The 23,850-nt window shown below is 46.1% G+C and overlaps 1 protein-coding gene across 8 annotated transcripts in view; it reads left to right on the top strand.

Moving 5' to 3' along the window:
* Positions 1–23,850, top strand: part of FLT3LG (fms related receptor tyrosine kinase 3 ligand) — a 149,446-nt gene that overhangs the window by 98,034 nt on the left and 27,562 nt on the right. For all 8 annotated transcript variants that reach the window (XM_069948822.1, XM_069948816.1, XM_069948819.1 and 5 more), the window contains exons 2-3: positions 21,877–21,958; positions 22,924–23,025. In XM_069948822.1, the coding sequence (XP_069804923.1) occupies positions 21,929–21,958; positions 22,924–23,025 (132 nt within the window). In that variant the 5' untranslated portion in view covers positions 21,877–21,928. The remainder of the gene's footprint in view (positions 1–21,876; positions 21,959–22,923; positions 23,026–23,850) is intronic.

Here is a 23,850-nt window from a genome sequence, read left to right as displayed (position 1 = left end):
AAGAATGACTGAAGAATCGACACCCAGATGAGAATCTTGAGACTTAAGACAGGAACACAGCCAGTGGACTGGAGCAGCAGAGCACACGCAGGCCTCTCTCTTAGCAGGGAGAGAGGACAAACACACAACCTATCCCCTTTGGGGCAGGAGATAGACTGAGGTAGAACAGGAAGTCACATGGTAACCCCAGCCAAAAGCTCAATGACCATTGGAGTTACCATGGAAGCAGGGCACAGTCACGTGACATCCAGCCATTGCATCATCACACCATTAGGCATATACAGAGAAATATACATGAGAAGTACCATACTTGAACACTAGGGGGCGACATAATACCATTAGACACTGATACCTGAATATACATGCAATAAATGAATGAAATAGCAGACCTGAATACTGAGAAGGGTAACACAATACACGCAGTTTGCAGTGGACCATAGCTTTCCAGAACAGAACTGGTTGTAATAAAAGTGTGAGCATAAGAAGGGCTGTTCTGGGACACTGCATATGTATCTCCAAGATACATGCCACAGTTTAACCTCTTAAGGACCCATGACGTACCGGCACGTCATGGATCACTGTCACTTAAGGACCCATGACGTACCGGTACGTCAGCCCTTTAAACGGGCGCCGCGCGAAATCGCGCGGCGCTCCGGTAAAGATGGCTGCTGATTCTATCAGCAGCCATCTTCATGTGACACATAGGGGGCAATTTCCCTGCCCCCCGTGACGACGATCGCTGTGATTGGCAGATGACTTGTCATCTGCCAATCACAGCGATTTGCTGTATTTCCGGGACCGGACCCCGGCACAGAGCTGTGATTGGTGCTGTCCGAGACAGCACCAACCACAGCAGTGCCTGGGCACCACCTGCCCTTAGATCCGGCCCCCCGATCGCCCGTGATTGGCCGGCTGCCGCCCGCCGGCCATTTCCGGGCGATCCACACTACTACCCCCATCATCACCTTCTCTGCTTGCTAAGAATGTGCAGCAGAGAAGGTGATGATGGGGGTGGTGAGTCCTGTGCACGGCGCCCGATGCGGTCCTGGAGTGTGCCGGGCGCCTCCTCCCCCCGTGCTGCCTCCTCCTCCGGTAACAGGGAGATGATCATCTATCTCCCTGTTACCGGAGGAGGAAGCAGCTTGGGGGGAGGAGGCACCCGGCACACTCCAGGACCGCATCGGGTGCTTCCTCCTTCCCCTGTGCTGCATGCCTCCCCCAATCCCCCTCCGTAACCCCCCCCCCCCGGATACCTCCTCCTCCGGTGTCCTCTGCCAGCTCCCCCCTGTCCAGCTCAAGACTCCCCCCCCTCCCCCTGTCCAGCTCCAGACTCCCCCCCTCCCCCTGTCCAGCTCCAGACTCCCCCCCCCCCTGTCCAGCTCCAGACTCCCTCCCCCCCTGTCCAGCCAGCCCCCCCCCCTGTCCAGCCAGCCCCCCCCCTCTCCTGCCAGCCCCCCCTCCCCTGTCCAGCCAGCCCCCCCCTATCCTGCCCCCCCCTCCCCTGTCCTGCCAGCCCCCCCCTATCCTGCCCCCCCCTCCCCTGTCCTGCCAGCCCACCCCTGTCCTGCCAGCCCCCCCCCTGTCCAGCCAGCCCCCCCCCTGTCCAGCCAGCCCCCCCCTGTCCAGCCAGCCCCCCCTGTCCTGCCAGCCCCCCTGTCCTGCCAGCCCCCCCTGTCCTGCCAGCCCCCCCTGTCCTGCCAGCACCCCCCCTGTCCTGCCAGCACCCCCCCTGTCCTGCAAGCCCCCCCTGTCCTGCCAGCACCCCCCTGTCCTGCAAGCCCCCCCTGTCCTGCCAGCACCCCCCTGTCTTGCAAGCCCCCCCTGTCCTGCAAGCCCCCCCTGTCCTGCCAGCACCCCCTCCTCTGTCCTGCCAGCCCCCCTTAGTCCTGCCACCCCCGCCGTACTGCCAGCCCCCCCTCCGTCCTGACACCCCCCTCCGTCCTGACACCACCCTCAGTCCTGCCAGCCCCCTCCATCCTTCCAGCCCCCTCCATCCTTCCAGCCCCCCTCAGTCCTGCCACCCCCTTCCATACTGTCAGCCCCCCCTCCATCCTGCCACCCCCCTCCATCCTTCCAGCCCCCCCTCCATCCTGCCAGCCCCCCCTCCATCCTGCCAGCCCCCCTCAGTCCTGCCAGCCCCCCTCAGTCCTGCCAGCCCCATCCGTACTGTTAGCCCCCCTTCCGTCCTGCCACCCCCCTCCGTCCTGCCAGCCCCCCCTCTGTCCTGCCAGCCCACCCCCCCTCCGTTCTGCCACCCCCACTCTCCTCCCACCCTCTCCTCTTACCCTCTCCCCTCCGTCCTGCCACCCTCCCCTCTTACCCTCTCTCCCCTGCCACCCTTTCCTCTTACCCTCTCTCCTCCGTCCTGCTGCCCCTTTTACCCTCTCCGCTGCCACCCTCCTGTCTTATCCTCTCTCCCCTGCCACCCTCTCCTCCTACCCTCTCTGCTCTCCCCTCCCCTGCCACCCTGTCCTCTTACCCTCTCTGCTGCCACCCTCCCCTCTTACCCTCTCTCCCCTGCTGCCCCTCTCCTCTTACCCTCTCCCCTCTGTCCTGCCGCCCCTCTACTCTTACCCTCTCCCCTCTGTCCTGCCGCACCTCTACTCTTACCCTCTCCCCTCTGTCCTGCCGCCCCTCCCCTGCCACCCTCTCCTCCTACCCTCTCCCCTCCCCTGCCACTCTCTCCTCTTACCCTCTCCGCTGCCACCCTCCCCTCTTACCCTCTCTCCCCTGCCACCCTCTCCTCCTACCCTCTCTGCTTTCCCCTCCGTCCTGCCGCCCCTCTCCCCTCCCCTGCCACCCTCTCCTCTTACCCTTTTCGCTGCCACCCTCCCCTCTTAAAAATCACATGAATAAAATGTAAAAACAGTACATAAAACACTAACACTTACACGTGTAAAAGCATAACACTTACACACCCCTCTAAGGATGCCTTCACACACACTGGATCCGCAGGGGATTTCACGCTGCAGATTCGCAGCAAAATCCGCTGCGGATCCAGCGCCAGTGCATCACTGAGAATACATACACGCAGCAGGAATGACATCCCGCTGCGTGTATGTAAGTTAACCCCCCCGATGGCCGGAGCATACAGCACCTCCTCCCCGCTCTGGTTTGCTTCGGGGGTTCTCAGCAGGACATCCCGCTCAGCCAATCAGTGGCTGCGGCGGAGCTCACTGATTGGCTGCGCGGGATGAGCAGACGCCGGGAGCCCCGAAGCAAGCCGGAGCGGGGAGGAGGCAAAGTATGCTCCGGCCAGCGGGCGTTAACTTACATATAGGCAGAGGGATGTCAATCATAGGGATGCACTGACGCTGGATCTGCAGTGTGCGTATCCGGTGTGTGTGAAGGCATCCTAAAGAAAAAAAACAAAATGGCCACAGGTTGTTCTCGGCAGAGGAGGCATTTGCCTGGATTGCCTCCGATACTGAGACAACCAGTGAGGGAGAAGAGGAAGATCCCTCGTTCCCTCTTCCTTCCTCTTCTTCCTCATCGTCATCACCATTTAGTGATGACAAGCCCCCAAGGCGCTGCCCCAGGAAGCCCCACAAGCCCCCCCAAGTGACCCTACCCCGTACGAACCACAGATTCCTGAGTTCGTTGGGGTCACTTGTGGGGGGTTTCCTCTGTTTTGGCAGCACGGGGGCTCTGAGAGCCCTTCGTCCTCCATTCTGGCCAAATCCAGCTTCCAAAATCCAAATTGCGCTCCTTCCCTTTGGAGGCTTTCCGTGCGGTTACTTTGCACTTTGTGTCCCCATGTGGGGTACTCTTGTAATCAGGGGAAATTGCGCTATGTGATTAGGCGTTTATTTTTTTCTTTTAACCCCTTGTGAACATGAAAAATTCAAAGTTACACCAACGTTTTAGTGTAAAAAATTTAATTTTTCATTTTAACAGCACATTGTTCCACATTTGTGCCTGTCACCAGTGGGGTCCATATGCTCACTACACCCCTTGTTACATTCCTTGAGGGGTGTAGTTTCCATAATGGGGTCACTTGTGGGGGGTTTCCAATGTTTTGGCAGCACGGGCACTCTGCGAACCCGACATGGCCTTCGTCCTCCATTCCAGCCTCTAAATGCCGCTCTGTCCCTTTGGTGGTTTGCCCTGTGCCCACATGGCACATTATATCCACATGTGGGGTATTTTCGTACTCAGGGGAAATTACCCTACACGTTTTGTGTTAATTTTCTCTTTTAACCCCTTGTGGAAATGAAAAAATCAAGGCTAGACCAACATTTAGTGTAAAAAAAATTTTAATTTTTACACTAAATCATTGATCTAGTCTTTATTTTTTCATTTTCACAAGGGGATAAAAGATAAAAAAACATGAAATGTGTAGAACAATTTTCCCTGAGTACGGAAATATCCCACATGTGGACATAAAGCGCCATGTGGGTGTAGGGTAAGCCTCCGAAGGAAAGGAGCGCCATTTGGCTAGAATGGATGGTGAATGCCATGTCGCATTTACAAAGGCCCTGTGTTGCCAAGACATTGAAAACCCCCCAGAAGTGACCCCATTATGGAAACTACACCCCTCAAGGAATCTAATAAGGGGTGCAGTGAGAATATGGACCCCTCAATGACTGGCACATTTGTGCTGTGAAAATGAAAAAACGAAATTTTTCACTTTCACGTCACATTGTTCCACATTTGTGCCCGTCACCAGTGGGGTCCATATGCTCTTTGCACCCCTTATTATATTCCTTGAGGGGTGTAGTTTCAAGAATGGGGTCACTTGTGGGGGTTTACCACTGTCTTGGCAGCATAGGGTCTTTGTAAATGCGACATTGCCCTTGAAATCTATTCCAGCCAAATCCAGCCTCCAAAATCAAAATAGCGTTCCTTCCCTTCGGAGGCCCGTCTTGCGGCCGCATCGCGCTTTATGTGCACATGTGGGGTATTTCCGTACTCGGGACAAACTGCTCTACACGTTTTGTGTTTTTTTCTCTTTTAAACCCTTGTGAAAATGAAAAATTCACGGCTAGGCCAATGTTTAAGTGTAAAAAATAAAATTTTTACACAACATCATTGATCTAGTTTTCAGGTTTCTCATTTGCACAAGGGGTTAAAAGAGAAGAAACAAAACAAAACACGTAGAGAAATTTCCCCCGAGTATGGAAATAGCCCACATGTGGACTTAAGGCGCTATGTAGCCGCAAGACGAGCCTCCGAAGGGAAGGAGCGCCATTTAGCTTTTTGGGGCTGGATTTGGGTAGAATGAATTTCGAGGGCCATGTTGCATTTAAAAACTCCCTGTGCTGCCAAGGCAGTAAAACCCCCCACAAGTGACCCCATTCTGGAAACTACACCCCTCAAGGAATGTAACAAGGGGTGTAGTGAGCATATGGACCCCACTGGTGACGGGCACAAATGTGGAACAATGTGGCGTGAAAATGAAATATTACTTTTTTTTACACTATAATGTTGATCTAGCCTTGAATTTTTCATTTTTACAAGGGGTTAAAAGAGAAAAAAACACACAAAATGTGTAGAGCAATTTCCCCCGAGTCCGTAAATACCCCACATGTGGACATAAAGCGCCATGTGGGCGCAGGGCAAGCCTCCGAAGGGAAGGAGCGCCATTTGGATTTTGGAGGTTGGATTTGGCCAGAATGGATGATGAACACCATGTTGCATTTACAGAGCCCTCGTGCTGCCAAAACAGTGGAAACCCCCCACAAGTGACCCCATTCTGGAAACTACACCCCTCAAGGAATCTAACAAGGGGTGCAGTGAGGATATGGACCCCTTTATGACGGCCACATTTGTGCCTTGAAAGTGAAAAAATGAAATTTTTCACTTTCACGTCACATTATTCCACATTTGTGCCCATCACCAGTGGGGTCCATATGCTCACTGCACCCCTTATTAGATTCCTTGAGGGGTGTAGTTTCCAGAATGGGGTCACTTGTGGGGGGTTTCCAGTGTTTTGGCAGCACGAGGGCTCTGTAAATGCGACATGACCCTTGAAATCCATTCCAGTGAAATTCAGCTTCCAAAGGCCAAATGGCGCTCCTTCCCTTGGGAGGCTCGTCCTGCGCCCGCTTGGCACTTTATGTCCACATGTGGGGTATTTCCGTACTCGGGAGAAACTGCGCTACATGTTTTATGCTTTTTTTTCCCTTTTATCCCTTTGTGGAAATGAAAAATTGAAGGCTAGAACAACATTTCAGTATAAAGAAATAATTTTTATTTTTTTACGCCATATTGTTCAGAAAATCTGTGAAGCACCTGTGGGGTCCAGATGCTCACCGCACCCCTTGTTACATTCCTTGAGGGGTGTAGTTTTCTAAATGGTGTCCCTTTAGGGGTGTTTTTTAGGTTTTGGCACCCCAGAGCCTCTGCCAACCTGAAGTGGTACGGTCATAAATGACCAAATATAACTGAGGTGTTCAAATTCACTAGGCGCTCCCTTATATCTGAGGCTTGTGGTTGCGTCAAATAGCGCAATAGGGCCACATATGGGGTATTTCTATAAACTGCAGAAACGGGGCAATCAATATTGGGGTGCATTTCTCTGGTAATAGGTTTACAATTATGAAAGATATTGGATCACAAGAAAATCTCTGCACAGAAAATTAAAATTTTCAAATTTCTTACACACTTAGCTTTTATTTCTGTGACTCCCCTAAAGGGTTAAAAAACTTTCTGGATGTGCTTTTGCAGAGTTTGGGGGGTGCAGTTTCTGAAATGGGGTGCTTTGTGGGGCTTTCTAACATACAGGCCCCTCAAATACACTTTAAACCTGAACAGGTCCCTAAAAATATCTGATTTTGAAATTTTACTGAAAATTTGGAAATTTGCTGCTTATGTTTTACGCTTTCTATTGTCTAAAAAAAAAGAAATATAGTTTAATAAATGCCGCCAACATAAAGTAGACATGTTGCTTATGCTATTTAATATATAATTTATGTGGTATAACCATTTTCTGTATAAGCAGAAAAGTTTTAAAGTTGGAAAAAAGCATTTTTTCAAAATTTTTCACGTTATTTTGTTTTTTTTCATAAAGATTCGTTAAAAGTATCGACTTCAATGTACAAGAAATGTGAAGTACAATATGTCACGAGAAAACAATCTCAGAATCAGCCAGATAGGTAAAAGCATCCCGAAGTTATTAATGAATAAAGTGACACTGGTCATATTCATAAAATTTGCTCCGGTCCTTAAGGCCATTTCAGGCCCGGTCCTTAAGGGGTTAAAGGAACAGACAGCAATTCAAATAAAAAAAAAAATAAAATAAAAAAATTTATTTTTAATTCGGTCGCCAGAACAGGAACGGTGGGGAGAAGTGGTGAGTGACATGATACTGGGAAAATTACCCCAACTGCTAAAGTAGTCAGGGGGTGTCATGCCCCAGCCCTGGTCAGTCTAGTAATTTAGAAAAGACAAGTTATTAAGGGGGGGAGGAGGGGAGCAGTCAGCTTGTCAGGCACTGGCAGGGGACCACTCTTCAAGGCATTTAACCTTCAAAGTGACCTTCAGGCCTTTGACCGGGGTCGCATGTGCCTTGCCCAACTTGGTCTGGGTCAGCACTATTGTCTTGAGGTTGACCACCAGGCTGTTGCCCTGAATTTGGCGTAATGGTGTGATTAGGCAGCCTCAGAGGCATCCATGCATGGTGCCCCAGCTGTTTCCTGTCCATTTCCGTGGTGTTCTGTGCTGTGTCAGGCTAAATTTTGGGGTGGTTCATATGCTACCTTTGTTGTAATGGTTTCCTGTGTTCTCACTGCCATGCTGTGTCAGGCGAAATTTTGGAGTGGTTCATAAGCTACCTCTGTTTTAATGGTTCACTGTGTGATCACTGCCAGGCTGTTGCCCAGAATTTGGCGTAATGGTGCGATTAGGCAGCCTCAAAGGCATCCATACATGCTGCCCCTGCTGTTTTCCTGTCCATTTCTGTGGTGTTTCCATCATTTTCTGAGGTTGACAGGTTTTTACACGACCTTCCCTATGCCAACTTGGGTTCTCCTGAAAAAATGCTCAAGTTTCCCATTGACTTCAATAGGGTTTGTTACTTGAAACGAGCACTCGAGTATTGGGAAATATTTGTCTCGAGTAACGAGCACCCGAGCATTTTAGTACTCGCTCATCACTACTAATCTGAGCTCAAGTTGCAGATGAATTCATTACAATTAACCCTCTCGGCATTACAAAGTTGCAGATAGGAACTTTTTTACATCAGCCATCTCTGAAGGAAGGGGGGAGGCAGGGAGAAAAGGAGATTACGCGGTGGGATTACGCCGTGTTTATTCAGTGTGAACTGGCCTTTAGGGTCCATTTACACAGAAACATTATCTGCCAAAGATTTAAAGCCAAAGCCAGAAACAAACTATAAATCTTTGTCAGATAATCTGTCAGATAATCTTTCTGTGTAAATGGACCCTTAGGCTGGGTTCACACTGCGGTTTTGCAATCCGTTTTTTTTATCCATTTTTTGCAAAAAATTGATGAATTTGTGTGCATCCGTTTTGATCTGTTTTTCCATTGACTTCCATTGTAAAAAAAACGGATCAAAACGGATCCGTTTTTTTTTAACGGACACAAAAGTAGTGTCAGCTACGTTTTTGTGTCCGTAAAAAAAATCGGATCCGTTTTGATCCGTTTTTTTTTTTACAATGGAAGTCGATGGAAAAACGGATCAAAACGGATGCACACAAATGCATCCGTTTTTTTCATCCGTTTTTTTGCAAAAAATGGATGAAAAAAACGGATTGCAAAAACGCAGTGTGAACCCAGCCTTAATGGACCCTCAAAAATTGTAGTAACAATTGTAACTAATGGCTATCGTTCTGTGTAGTATGGGAAACGATTTCAGGTTAACAAACAATCTCTTTTGCAATCGTTAGTTGTTAATCGTTAAAAAACGCTTCGTGTTATAGGACCCTAAGACGTCTACCATTTTTGTACCCAAACCTGTTCTATTTTTAAAAAGCTCGAAAAATGCAGTTCTAGCACCATAAGGGTGCGTTCACACCTACAGGATCTGCAGCAGATCTGCAGCAGATTTCATGGTGCAGATTTGATGCTGTGTTCAGTTATTTAAATGAAATCTGCTGCAGATCTGCTGCAGAAAATCAGCTGCAGATCCTGTAGGTGTGAACGCACCATTAAAGGGGTTTTTTATTTCTTTCAAATCAACTGGTATCAAAAAGTTATATAGATTTGTAGTTCTTCTATTTAAAAATCTCAAGTCTTCCCATACTTATCAGCTGCTGTAAGTCCTGCAGGACATGTCGTTTTCTTTTCAGTCTCAGAGTCTCACACAGTGCTTTCTGCTGCCACCTCTGTCCGTGCCAGAAACTGTCCAGATCAGTAGCAAATCCCCTATAGAAAACCTCTCCTGCTCTGGACAGTTCCTGTCACGGACAGAGGTGGCAGCAGAGAGCACTGTGTCAGACAGAAAACAACCTTTCCCGCAGGACATACAGCAGCTGATAAGTATGGGAAAACTTGAGATTTTTAAATAGAAGTATTTAAAAATTACAAATCTATATAACTTTCTGAAACCAGTTCATTTGAAAGAAAAAGATTTTCGCTGAATAACCCCTTTAAGGATCCTAGAGGAATATGGTGAAGGAACATATACAAATGCTGGAATTCAAACTATTTGTAGAATTTTACAATGGAGAAAGAGGTATCTTCCCTCTTGTTTATCCCTTTACCAAGAACTGTAAATCTATCTTCTTGTGAACCAATACACTAACCCCTCGGGATATATCAGTGAGCGATGAGTGAGATGAATACTTCCCAAGTTTTGCTCTTCAATCTGATTGTAGCGTCCTGTGATAGGTGAGTGTCTAGAACACAAAAAATAGCAGGATATTTCATTGTTATATAATCAAGCATGGCTACTCTTTATAACCGACTTCTGTTCTGCAGATGGTCCATTATTATCCTGGTGTTCACTCTCATTTAGGCTATGTTCACACACCGGGAATAACAGTCGTCATTTACCTTATATTTACTTATACAGGGACCCAGTGTGATGTTCCCTTCTTCTTCAAAAACTCTACACCACTAGGGCTGCATCCATCTTCTCCAGCCGTCAGGATTCACATAGCAAGCGTTCGGGCTTGTGCGAATGTGAACTTACCCATAAGTTCACTGACCCCTAGTCACAACTATGCAGCTTCAAACATAATAGTAGCCAATATAATAAACCAAGGTGCATTTACTTTGCCAGCAATTTCAGGTGACCAACCTTAGTTGCATTCCTGTGGTTTTTAATACATTAACAGTCAGTGCAACAGACCAAAGTGCTTTAGAAGCTGTTTAAAAGAATTATTAACCCTTTGAGGACCAGGCCCAAAATGACCCAGTGGATCGCAACAATTTTCATTTTTGCGCTTTCGCTTTTTCCCTCCTCCCCTTCTAAGAGCTCCAGCACTTTCAGTTTACTATCTACAGGCCATGTAAGGGCTTATTTGTTACAGGAATAGTTGTACTGTGTAATGGCGTCTTTCATTTTACCATAACATGTATGATGGAATTCCAAATATATTATTTATGAAGATATAAATTGGTGAAATTGGAAAATAGAATGCAATATGGTAACGTTTGGGGGGTTCCTGTGTCTACGTAATGCACTATATGGTAAAAGCGACATGATACCATTATTCTATAGGTCAGTCTGAACACAACCACATGCAGGTATATTACACATATTTTCTAATGTTTTAGTTTTTTTTTTATATGAAATCCTTTTGTGCAATTATTAATAAAGCGGGTCTATTGTGACTCTTATAACAGTTTTAGTTTTTCACCTATGGGGCTGGATGGGGTGTCATTTTTTGCGCTATAATCTCTAGTTTTTATTAATAACATATTTGTGTAGCTCGGACGTTTTGCTCACTTTTTATTATTTTTTTCTTTATATATATGATGTAACAAAAAATAGGTAATCCTGGCACTTGTTTATTTATTTCTTTTTATATGTTTTATTTATAAAATGGCAAAAGGGGGTGATTTTAACTTTTATTGGGGGAGGATATTAGGGTATTGTAAAAATCATTTTTTTTTTTTACACATTTTAAGTCCATTGTATTGCATACACTGATCACTGCTATGACATAGGCATAGCATTGATCAGTGTTATAGGCGCTCTGCTCATTGAGCCTGTCTCTGAGCAGATCGCCGATCGGACCACATGGCGGAAGGTAAGAGACCTCTGGCGGTCCGACACAGCGATCGGACCCCCCTGCAGTCACACTGCGGGGGTCCCGATCGGTAAGTGACAGGGGGCTGGCCTTGTCTTTTACACTTAAACGCCGCTATTGCTGCAGCCTGCCATTAACTGTGAGGGCCCATTTACTGATTGCAGCCGGCCCCCACCTGCTATGAAGCGCGCTTCATAACACAGGACGTACCTGTACGCCTAGGGTTGTCTGGGAACAGGCACCCCGGGCATACAGGTACGCCCTAGATTGTCTAGGGGTTAAAAGGGTACTCCGGCTAAATTTTTTTTTTCCTTTACAAATTAACTAGTGTCAGAAAGTTATATAGATTTGTGAATTAATTCTATTTAACCTCTTAAGGACCCATGTCGTACCGGTACGTCATGGATCACTGTCACTTAAGGACCCATGACGTACCGGTACGCGGGTCCTTTAAGAGGGCGCCGCGGACCGGCCGCATGCGATCGGGAGAGATGGCCTGCAGAAATACACTGCAGGCCATCTCTCCCTGTCGGCAAGGGGGGTTGTTAACCACCCCCATGCCGACGATCGCCGCTATTGGCTTATCAGTTCAGATCAGCCAATAGCGGCGATCGGAACCTTTCCGGGTCATCGGTGACCCGATGACCCGGAAAAAAATGGCGGTCGGTGCTGTCCGAGGACGGCACCGACCGCCATTACTGTAAAAAGTAATGGTGGCCAGGTGCCACCGGCCCGATCGCCGTGAACGGCCGGCCGCTACCGGCCGGCCGTTCACGGCGATCAAAGTCCCCAAAAGTTATAAATACCTGCTCCGGACCCCTCAGCTAGGTAGCTGAGGGGTCCAGAGCAGGTATTCGTACATTACTCACCTTTCCCGGGGTCCTGATCGGCGTCTTCCGGGTTCGCGCCGTCCTCGTGGTCTCGTTCGGGTCTTCGGCTTCTTCCGTGACGTCACGTTCGGCTATTTTCGGCTCCAGCGTCGGGTTTTCGTGATTTTCCGCTCTGCTGCCCTCTAGCAGCTGATATGTGTAATACACTTATCAGCAGCTACAGGGATGTTCAGTATGTAATAAATTATTATTTTTTTTTTTCAATTTTTTTTTCTATTTTCCGCACCCTATCGCCGCTGAGTGTTGATCAGCATCGCACGAAAGTGCGCTGCTAATCAGCAACTCCTCCTTTTTGGTGTAGGGTGTTTTTTTTCTCTATCCTACTGCCACGGTCTGCTTATAAGTGCCGCACATAAGTGCGGCATTTTTTCAGCAACACCATTTTTGGCGTAGTTTTTTTTTTATACTTACTGTAAAAAAACACGTAAAAAACACTACATTACACCACACTACATGGAATAAAGTTTGACACTACACCACTACATACCCCATATACTAGTCCCCATATAAAGATGACCCCCAGGGTGTTTTCGGCGTCAGAGGGATACGTTATTGCCTCCGACAGCGAAACAGCCAGTGAGGATAAATGGGGGGGATCCTTCGTTCCTCCATTCATCCTCATCATCCAGTGACGTGTCTGGGGGGTAGCGTAGCGTATGCTGCCTCCCAGACACGTCTTTTCCGCCAGTACCGTCCCAATAAGAGATGACGGTATGGCGTAAAATTCTCCAAACTCTGTGAGCGTACCTCAGGGTACTCTTACAGATTTAGGGTAGGTGCACACTGCGCAATGGCGAAGATAAACCTTTGTGCATTCCGCAGCTGGCACCCACCGGCGGACTGATGCAGGCGCGCGTCTCCACCCGTGTCATAGACTCCATTCTATGCACGGGCGGATTCCATCGTCCGTCCAAAGAATGAATACGTTGGACAGAGAGCGGAATCCGCCCGTGCATAGAATGGAGTCTATGACACGGATGGAGACGCGCGCCCGCATCAGTCCGCCGGTGGGTGCCAACTGCGGAATACACGAAGGGTTATCCTTCGCCATTCCGCAGTGTGCACGTACCCTTAGAGTGTATGAAGGAAGGGACACCTGAATCCAGCCCCCAGATGCCCCCGCCCCCCCCCATCCTCGGAACAAGTGGGAAGATTGTCCGGGAACTGATCTTCCCACTGCTGGATAAAGGTTACCACCTGTACGGGGATAACTTTTATACCAGCACCCCCTCTTCCGCTCCCTCGCTGCCCGAGCTACTGTAGCTTGCGGCACAATCCGAAAATATCAGAAGCCGTAATAAAGCCCTAATAATTAGTAGCCATATAGCGGACCCAGTGCTTTTGGATATGAAGGACCCCCTATCGCACCAGGACAACATTCTCCAGGTGACGTCCCCCACACTGGAGAAAGGGAGACCCCAGAAGAAGTGCAGAGTGTGGCGTAACAGGGGGATCAGGAAGGACACCATTTTCCAGTGTGACACCTGTCCTGATCCCCCCGGCCTCTGCATACTGGATCGCTTCAAGGCACACCACACGTCATTGGGGTTCTACATTATCTAAATTCTGTCCCTTATTCCTATTTCAGGGGTCACGTTGATCCAGGGATTATTCTGATCGCCATTATGGAGTCGGGAAGGAATTTTTCCCTGTGATGAGGCTACTGTCGTCTGCCTCACGAGGGTTTTTTGTCTTTCTCTAGATCAACACAGGTTGAATTTGATGGACACCTGTCATTTCCAACCTTATAAACTAATAATTGACCTAATACCCCCAAATAAATTTGAATTGTCCCTTTTCCCCAGCTAAGTAGGTATGGCTGCCATTCCCATTAGAGGATGCCATGATGCAATTACAAAGCCTCTGTGCGGCCAGGACAGTAGAAACCCCCCACAAGTGACCCCATTCTGGAAACTACACCCCATAACGAATCTAACGAGGGGGGCAGCGGGTATATGGCCCCCTGGTGACGGCCACATTTGGGACGTGAAAATGAAAAAAATTGTATTTTTTATTTTCACGGCACATGTTCTACACATGTTCCCGTCACCAGTGGGGTCCATATGCTCACTGCACCCCTTGTTAGATTCCTTATGGGGTGTAATTTCCAGAATGGGGTCACTTGTCGGGGGTTTCTACTGTCCTGGCAGCACAGGAGCTTTGTAATTGCGACATGGCCTCCATCCTCCATTCAAGCCTCTAAATGGCGCTCTGTCTCTTTGGTGGCGTGCCCTGTGCCCATATGGCACATTATGTCCACATGTGGGGTATTTTCGTACTCAGGGGAAATTACCCTACACGTTTTGTGTTCATTTTCTTTTTTAACCCCTTGTGTAAATGGAAAAAAATCAAGGCTAGACCAACATTTAGTGTAATTTTTTTAAAATTTTTACTCTAAATCATTAATCTTGTCATGATTTTTTCATTTTCACAAGGGGCTAAAAGGTAAAAAAAACACTAAATGTGTAGCGCAATTTCTCCTGAGTACGGAAATACCCCACATGTGGACATAAAGCGCCATGCGGGTGCAGGGCAAGCCTCCAAAGGGAAGGAGCGCCATTTGGTTTTTTGAGGCTGGATTTGGCTGGATTGGATTTCGAGGGGCCATGTTGCATTTAAAAGGCCATTGTGTTGCCAAGACAGTTGAAACCCCCCACAAGTGACCCCATTATGGAAACTACACCCCTCAAGGAATGTAACAAGGGGTGTAGTGAGCATATGGACCCCACTGGTGATGGGCACAAATGTGGAACAATGTGGCGTGAAAATGAAATATTACATTTTTTACACTATAATGTTGGTCTAGCCTTGAATTTATCATTTTCACAAGGGGTTAAAAGAGAAAAAAAAACACAAAATGTGTAGAGCAATTTCCCCCGAGTCCGTAAATACCCCACATGTGGACATAAAGCGCCATGTGGGTGCAGGGCAAGCATCCGAAGGGAAGAAGCGCCGTTTGGATTTTGGAGGTTGGATTTGGCTAGAATGGATTATGAACGCCATGTCGCATTTACAGAGCCCTTGTGCTGCCAAGACAGTGGAAACCCCCCACAAGTGACCCCATTCCGGAAACTACACCCCTCAAGGAATCTAACAAGGGGTGTAGTGAGCAAATGGACCCCTTGATGACAGGCACATTTGTGCCATGAAAGTGAAAAAATGAAATTTTTCACTTTCACGTCACATTGTTCCACATTTGTGCCCGTCACCAGTGGGGTCCATATGCTCACTGCACCCCTTGTTAGATTCCTTGAGGGGTGTAGTTTCCAGAATGGGGTCACTTGTGGGGGGTTTCCAGTGTTTTGGCAGCACGAGGGCTCTGTAAATGTGATGTGGCCATTGAAATCCATTCCAGTGAAATCCAGCTTCCAAACGCTCCTTCCCTTTGGAGGCTCGTCCTGCGCCCGCTTGGCACTTTATGTCCACATGTGGGGTATTTCCGTACTCGGGAGAAACTGCGCTACACATTTTTGTGTCTTTTTTTTCCTTTTATCCCTTTGTGAAAATGAAAAATTGAAGGCTAGAACAACGTTTTAGTGTAAAAAATACTTTTGTCTTTTTTCACGCCACATTGTTGGGAAAATCTGTGAAGCACCTGTGGGGTCCATATGCTCACCGCACCCCTTGTTACATTCCTTGAGTGGTGTAGTTTTCTAAATGGTGTCCCTTTAGGGGTGTTTTTTAGGTTTTGGCACCCCAGAGCCTCTGCCAACCTGAAGTGGTACAGTCAGAAATGACCAAATATAATGGAGCCATTGAAATTTACTAGGCGCTCCTTTGTATCTGAGGCTTGTGGTTGCGTCAAATAGCGCAATAGGGCCACTTATGGGGTATTTCTATGAACTGCAGAAACGGGGCAATAATTATTGGGGTGCATTTCTCTGGTAATAGGGTCATAATTATGAAAAATATTGGATTACAATAAAATCTCTGCACAGAAAATAAAAATTTTCAAATTTCTTACACACTTAGCTTTTATTTCTGTGACTCCCCTAAAGGGTTAAAAAACTTTCTGGATGTGCTTTTGCAGAGTTTGGGGGGGTGCAGTTTCTGAAATGGGGTGCTTCGTGGGGCTTTCTAACACACAGTCCCCTCAAATACACTTTAAACCTGAATAGGTCCCTAAAAATATCTGATTTTGAAATTTTACCGAAAATTTGGAAATTTGCTGCTAATGTTTTACGCTTTCTATTGTTTAAAAAAAATGAAAGATAGTTTAATAAATGCCGCCAACATAAAATAGACATGTTGCTAATGCTATTTAATATATAATTTATGTGATATAACCATTTTCTGTATAAGCAGAAAAGTTTTAAAGTTGGAAAAATGCATTTTTTCACAATTTTTCACGCTATTTTGTTTTTTTTCATAAAGATTTGTTATAAGTATCGACTCCAATTTACTAGAAATGGGAAGTACAATATGTCACGAGAAAACAATCTCAGAATCAGCCGGATAGGTAAAAGCATCCCGAAGTTATTAATGAATAAAGTGACACTGGTCATATTCATAAAATTTACTCCGGTCCTTAAGGCCATTTCAGGCCCGGTCCTTAAGGGGTTAAAAAAATCTCAAGTCTTCCAGTACTTATCAGCTGCTATATGTCCTGCAGGAAGTGGTGTATTATTTGCAGTCTGACACAGTGCTCTCTGCTGCCACCTCTGCCCATATCAGGAACTGTCCAGGGAAGTAGGAAATCCCCATAGAGAACCTCTCCTGGACTGTTCCTGACATGGACACAGGTGGCAGCAGAGAGCACTGTGTCAGATAATGCAAATAAAATAAAACAAATAAAACTTTTTTCCACCAGAGGCAGTTTCAGAAAACCATTCTCAATCATACAACTTTAAAATGGACGATGGCTATTATAATACAACAAAGTGCATTTGCTTTTAGGAGTGATTTCCGGTAATGGCCCATATTTAATTACGTTCCTACTCTTCGCCACCTTCACACGGATTCCATAATAGTGATAGCGATTCTAATTGACCAAAGTTAAGAGCTTAAGAGCTGTCAGGGCTTCTAGATTTCCCCGCACAGATGTGTAATAATTCCTGTATAGCCGTGTCAGAGAGTAGGATGCAAAACAGCAGCGTTCAGATTCAGGCGGAAAACACTAAATATTGCAGCCAAATGTAAAGGATACTTATAGGGAGTTGTCAAACCAATATTTCTGATCAAAATAGGACATGAATTGTAATTGATGATTCAGAGGAGCAAGCGAGCGCCAATCTGTCAGGTCAGTGCTCGATTGCTATTACATGCGCCGACAGTGAGCAGGTAAGAGTCGGGGGTCCGCAGGGAGCTGCAGGGGGGGTTGCCTGGGTGATCGCTATATTGTCCGGGCCCATAGAAGGTAGCGACGGTAGCATATCGCTGCTATCTACATTGTGCATGTCAGCTGATCTATTACACGAGACGATTATCGTCCGTAACAGCCGATGCCAGCTGAATATGGGCGATAATTGCTTTGTGTATTAGGTAGAGATGAGCGAACCGGCCGAGGTTCGGGTTTCGTATGAACCTGAACACTCGGCTTCTGATTCCCGCTGTCTGCCCGCTCCGTGGAGAGGGTGGATAGAGCCTGAGGACCGCCTGGAAAACTGGGATAGGCCATAGGCTGTATCCCAGTTTTCCAGGCGGTCCTCCGGCTGTATCCACCCTGTCCACGGAGTGGGCAGACAGCGGGAATCAGTAGCCAAGAGTCAAACGAACCTGAACCTCGGCCGGTTCGCTCATCTCTAGTAATAGGGCCTTTAGTTGTTTCCTCCAAGTTTTCTTTCCTCTGTGCTCCTGGGCATCCTCTGTTGCTGCTTTTTGGATTTGTGTTTGTATATTTACATTGAGAACTTCCTGATGACATCACATCCAGGTCATTGGGTCACAGTCTGCTTTGCATGCCTCCTGCTGCACACCCTCCTCTCTGCATGTTCTCTACACGTGATGTGCTTGTCTTACTACAAATGTCTGTTGGCCAGCATGGTGGCTCACTGATCAGTACTGTTCCTTTGTATTGCAGTGTTCTTGGTTCAAATCTTGACTGAAATACAGTAGTTTAACCCCTTCTCACATGAGGGCGTAACTGTGCGTCCTCATGCGGGTGGAGGAGTTGTCTGCAGCCCGGGACCGTGGCAATTAGCCGGCACAGTCCGATTGCCGTGCCTGCTAATTAGCCTTTTAAATGCAGCTGTCAAAGCTGACAGCTGCATTTAAAATGCTCCTTTGCAGCATCCCTGTTGTCTAGTGGGGAGGATGCCCCCCCCCGGTGACGTGGTCGCGGAGGAGCGAACCCCGCATCTGGTCCCAGACAGGGTCTGTGCCGTAATGGCGCTGATCCCAGCTCGGCATTCTATTGATTTCGGCTGCAGCAGCTGAATCTCATGGATCTATGCAGTATTACTATATTACTGTATTACTATTGCGGCGCTGCACACATCATTAGCGATGTCTGTGCAGCTGTTGCTTTATATACAAAATAATAAAGATGCAGGGAATGTGGGGAAATGGCAAGAGGACACAGCAGGAGGGTGGAGAGGTAAGTATAACTACATCTTTATTATTTTATATGTACCCTTCATCAGCAGTCAGCTGCGCATCCGCAATCACATGGTCGGTATGCAATAGTTTTCAAACTTGTTGAAAGACAACTATCAGCCAATAAGCAAATAATTGCTCGTTCTTTGGCTGATTGTTGTCTTTATTACACGCAGCGATATCGGCTCGCTTCGGCCTGATATGGTAGACAATCTGTGTAATAGAGCTCTAAATCTCCTATTACACAAGGCGATTAGAAGGAGCAAGTGTGCCCCTACCTCTCAGGCCAGCGCTCGCTTACTCCTCGTTCTCTGCTCGCTGTCCGCGCTATTACATGCACTGACAGCGAGCGGGTAAGTGTGTGTGTGGGGGGAGGGGGCTGCGGGAAGCTGCGCGGGAGGGGGGGGGCTGCCCAGGTGATCGCTAGATCATTCAGGCAGTCCATAGAAGATTAGAAGATAGTGGCATATGGCTGCTATAGTGATCGTTGATGCTTCAACATGTTAAAAGAAAACGATCAGCCGACATCATGCATGTCGGCTGGTCGTTTTTTTCTATTACACAAAGCGATTATCGGCCATAATGGTTGATGTCAGCCAAATACAGCTGATAATCGCTTTGTGTAATGCTGCCTTTACACCACTGACAGATACACATACTATATACAGTCAGTGTACTATTACAAATGGGTTAACACACTGTCGACCCTATCAGTGCCCTGATGAGGGTTCTCCCACCTCCAAAAACAAAATATTGATAAAGCAGTGACACGTGTGCACGCTAGGGTAAGGATGTCAGTGCTTCATCATTCTTTTGTTTTCTGCAGGTGGGAGCACACTTATCAGGGCATTGATCCTTTCATTGCTAGGCAAACAGTATACTGTGTATGCATGAGATAGCCTTTCAAGTGGAAATGTTTGTCTACCCTCTATGATTGGAATATATGTTTGTCTTCCATACATCTATCATTGGTGGGTTGAGTGTGTTAATCCATTACACTATGTGTCTGTATGTGTCTGTCAGTGGTGTAAGTAGTAAATCCATTCATGTCATGTGCTTATTGGATGGGGCAGTTACTACATTCATGTCACACAGTAAATACATCATGATGAGTCTGACATAACCGTGCTGTAAAATATATCATTAAATAGTGAATATTTGCATTTTATCCGGTGGTCCCTACCCATGCTTTACATATCATACAAGAATTATATTATAATAAGTATATATTAAAGGTTACATTTTATTAAGGGGGATTCCTGTTTTTGGTAGTAAGCCACAAGTTGTCCAGAATCCTGACACTAGAGTATAGAAGTAAGGCCAGAACAAACAACATCCACAAAAGTCAATACAGTGCTAGTTTATTGTCCTGGACAACCCCTTCTAGGGTCCTATTACACAGCCAGATAATACACAGTAAACTGCTAGATCGGAGGTAGTTTCCGGAGCTATTACACAGGCCGATTATCAGGCAGCAAGGGCTGCACAGACATCCTTAGTGATGTCCGTGCAGCCCTTGCATTTAGTGTAAAAATAATAAATATTAACTTACGTTACTGCTTTCCTGGGCATCCTTGGAGGCCTTCTACACTGTGTGCAGCTCTTCCTCTGCTTCGGTCGTAGCAGTGACAGGCCGTCGGGCGCTCACATTGCCATGTTTTTCTAACTCTGGATAACCCTTTTAAGTATAATTTTCACTAACTTCTTTAAGAGGAATTGTATTAAAGGCTTTGCTGAATAATATACTTCTATGTTGTATACTCAGCTATTCAGCTCCTATGCAGACATATGCCTCCCATCGCTATAAACAAACCCGGTGTACTCTGTAGCATGTTATGCACATAAAATGTTATGCATGGTTTTCGGTATTAAACTGGAGTCCTCAGACCTAAAAGTTATTGATTAGAACCTAATGGATTATTTGGTTTCTGCTATTTTGTCTAAATTGACTGCCTGGGCTTTGCCATGTGATCAGTGTTACCAGGCTTAATCGCATGTGTTTTTCTCGTCATAAGAGATCTGATGAATCCTGGTAATTCTGAGCACACAGCAAAGGCCCGACAATCAATTTAATTCTAGAGATGAGCGAACCTGGAGCATGCTCAAGTCGATCCGAACCCGAACTCTCGGCATTTGATTAGCGGTGGCTGCTGAAGTTGGATAAAGCCCTAAGGCTATGTGGAAAACATGGATATAGTCCAAGTTCAGCAGCCCTAGCTAATAAAATACCGAACGTACGGGTTCGGATCGACTCGAAGCCAAACCCGGTTCGCTCATCTCTATTTAATTTACTTAAACTAAAACAAAGTAAAAAAAAAATGCAGCTTTTTTTCATTTTTTCCTGCCATTTGGTCAGTTTAAATGCCCCCGCCCCCAATATCATTTTGACGCTCTTCATCTGTTTTTACTGTGACAACAAATCCTCTTTGTAAACCAGCTGCTTTTTGGCATGAAAACAGTCAAAAAAAAAAGTGTTGTCCAACAGTTTCTTAAGTGACCTTGCTCTGGGAATGGGAATGGGAATTACTAGATATTTTTTAATTGATTGCAATAATATAAAATCAAAGAGAAGATGGCAATTAAAGGCTTTTAGGATTCCCCTAAATAAGAGCTTTATTAAGACCCTTTGGGTCGAAATGTTGCTTTTCTATACTTGGATATGCAATAAACTTTGAAGATTCTTTGCACTTTATTGGATGCTGTTAGATCTCCTTAAATTTCTATGTTACATCGCCTTTACCGGGATTGTGGGCTCACCAACTAACTCTGCTTGCTCTCATTTGGGTAGTTCCATGGTGCTGTTGGATCCTGTTATATTTTTGGCAAGTCACACAGACACAAAGGGGTTATCCAGAGAGCAGAGAGAAAAGGTCCTACCTCTTCTGCTGTCCGGTGCACCACTTCCTCCCTCTGACCGTCTCTGCTGATAACTTCTACAGAGGAGAAGGGGCAGGATCATGTTGTGGCCAGCTATTGAACACTGAGTGCGGGCGAATCCAATGCCCGCAATGCAACATGCTCCCGAAAGTTATCAGCATAGATGGTCAGAGGGAGGAAGTGGATTGCTGGAAAATAGAAGAGGTAGGACTTTTTCTGCTCTTCCGATAACCCCTTTAAGATCACTGCTGAAAGCACCTCCAATCGTTAGTTGTAACTGGGTGAAGAGTGCTGCATTGTGCTTCTCTCCCCCACACTCCATATATATACTTTGTCAGTAAATGTGGTTTAGGTCATCTTTATTGAAGACAATTTTTATATAGCTATTAACTAATTATTTGTCTCTTCTCTTCCAGGAAATCACTGCCACCTTTTTCACCCCCAGCTCCTAAATTCAGCTATGAGGAGATGATTAATTGTCATGATTCAAGGGGAAAGGTAAATGTACAGTTTATTCCATCTGGCGTGAATGTGACCTGGGGTCAAATTATTAGATAATCCGAGTTAGAAGAGTATATAAATCTCAATTTCAAGGAGTAAAGAATTTTTCAGAATAAAGCACCAAATGGGAATAGTATGTAAGGCCCCAAACATCATTTCCATCATGACTAGCTTCATTGGCTACCACTTATGGCCAATGAACCCAACTGGCTTACAGTAGGATCTTCTGGTCATCCTTTCTGGTGTCCATGGTTTTAAAAGCCAAAATAATGCATGCCAGGTTTTTATTGACTTTAGTATGAGACCTGCCCCTGACAGCAATGGAACTTCAAAATACAAAATCTTCCTTTAGGATCTTAAACAATTTGAGGAGAGATTCATTAAACTTGCACCCCTGTCGTACGCCTGGGAGAAGGTGCAGATTCTTGCCTTCTCCCTGACATTCGACAGCTGTATGCCTGCTGACCTGATGGGTGGGAAGGGGCGCGGAAAGGCGGGGAGAAGGTGTGGCCTCCTCCCACACAACGTGATTTATGGCCACTTGCAGGTGTCAATCATGATACAAACTTCCTGAGCTGGTGTAGGTTTGTTGCACCAGGCAAAGGGCTGGCCAGCTATACTAGTAATTCCAGGCATGAAAATGGGTTCTGGGCTTTATTATTTCTTGATAAATGTCTTCCTCGATGTCTATGGCCAAAAAGCAAAGCAAAGAGAGTGAAAATCAGTGGAATCAGAAACATCTGTAATTCATACGGATTTAAATAACAAGTGGTTTTTCGTGCCAAAATAGATTATAAATTTTTGACTATGAACCAATTATGGTCCCAAGCTGACCTAGTAGTATGTAAGTTTGCTAAAACAGAGAAATGCCTGTAACTATTTGTATAGATGAACCATTTAATGTTTTTGTGGACTCTTTTTGTATAATTTTTTGTTACATTTCTTTCTCCTTTTTGATTTAGGGTACTGTGTTTCTCTTGATGATTTACTTGGCACTCAGCACCAGCTGTAACTTTAGCAACAACCCTATAACATCTGACTATAGCAAGAAAATTAAGGAACTGGTGAGTGTCTGTGGGATTTGTACTTATCGTGATTATTAGTCTTCTGGTATTTTGTGCGGTTGCATATTTTTTAACTAAGCAGGGCTAGGTTGTGGCCTCAGTTAGGGCCCTATTCCACCGGACGATTATCGTTAGCATAATCGTTAACGATTAACGATCTCAAATGACCGCTATTGCGAAAGACCTGAAAACGTTCACTCATTTCCATGGAACGATAATCGTTACTTATGATCGTAATTGCGATCGTTTCTTCTTCCGTATTTCTTCGCTATTGCGTTCGTATCTATTGCGACCGACCGAACGATGTCTTATTCAATGCGAACGATTTGCGAACGAGCAACGATAAAAATAGGTCCAGGTCTTATAAAGCGATCAACGATTTCTCGTTCGGTCGTTAATCGTTAACTGCATTTCAACCGAACGATTATCGTTTAGATTCGAACGATTTAACGATAATCTGAACGATAATCGTCCGGTGGAATAGGGCCCTTAGACGGACATATAGACCACTACATGACTATTAAGGACATCATGAAAAATACTTCTTGAAATAATATGGTGAAAGTCATCTTTTCATCTGGTACAGAAAAGCGCAAGACACAAAAAGAGTTGTGGAAAAAGATAGTTGGATTAGAGAACCCTACAAAAGATGGTTCAGAATGCGGCAGTGAAGTTATCTATAACAAGGAGTTTCAGGATGGAGACATGTAGAATGATGGTTTCAACTCTTACCATACACTGAGGGCTGTATCTGCCATGAGGCATGATGAGCATCTCACCTCAGGCATCAGATTACACAGCTCCTGATGAGGTGGCACAGGCTGC

This window comes from Dendropsophus ebraccatus, chromosome 12, assembly GCF_027789765.1.
Source record: "Dendropsophus ebraccatus isolate aDenEbr1 chromosome 12, aDenEbr1.pat, whole genome shotgun sequence".
NCBI lineage: Eukaryota > Metazoa > Chordata > Amphibia > Anura > Hylidae > Dendropsophus > Dendropsophus ebraccatus.
Note: the sequence above shows the minus strand (reverse complement) of the source record. Positions and strands in the feature narration are given on the sequence as shown.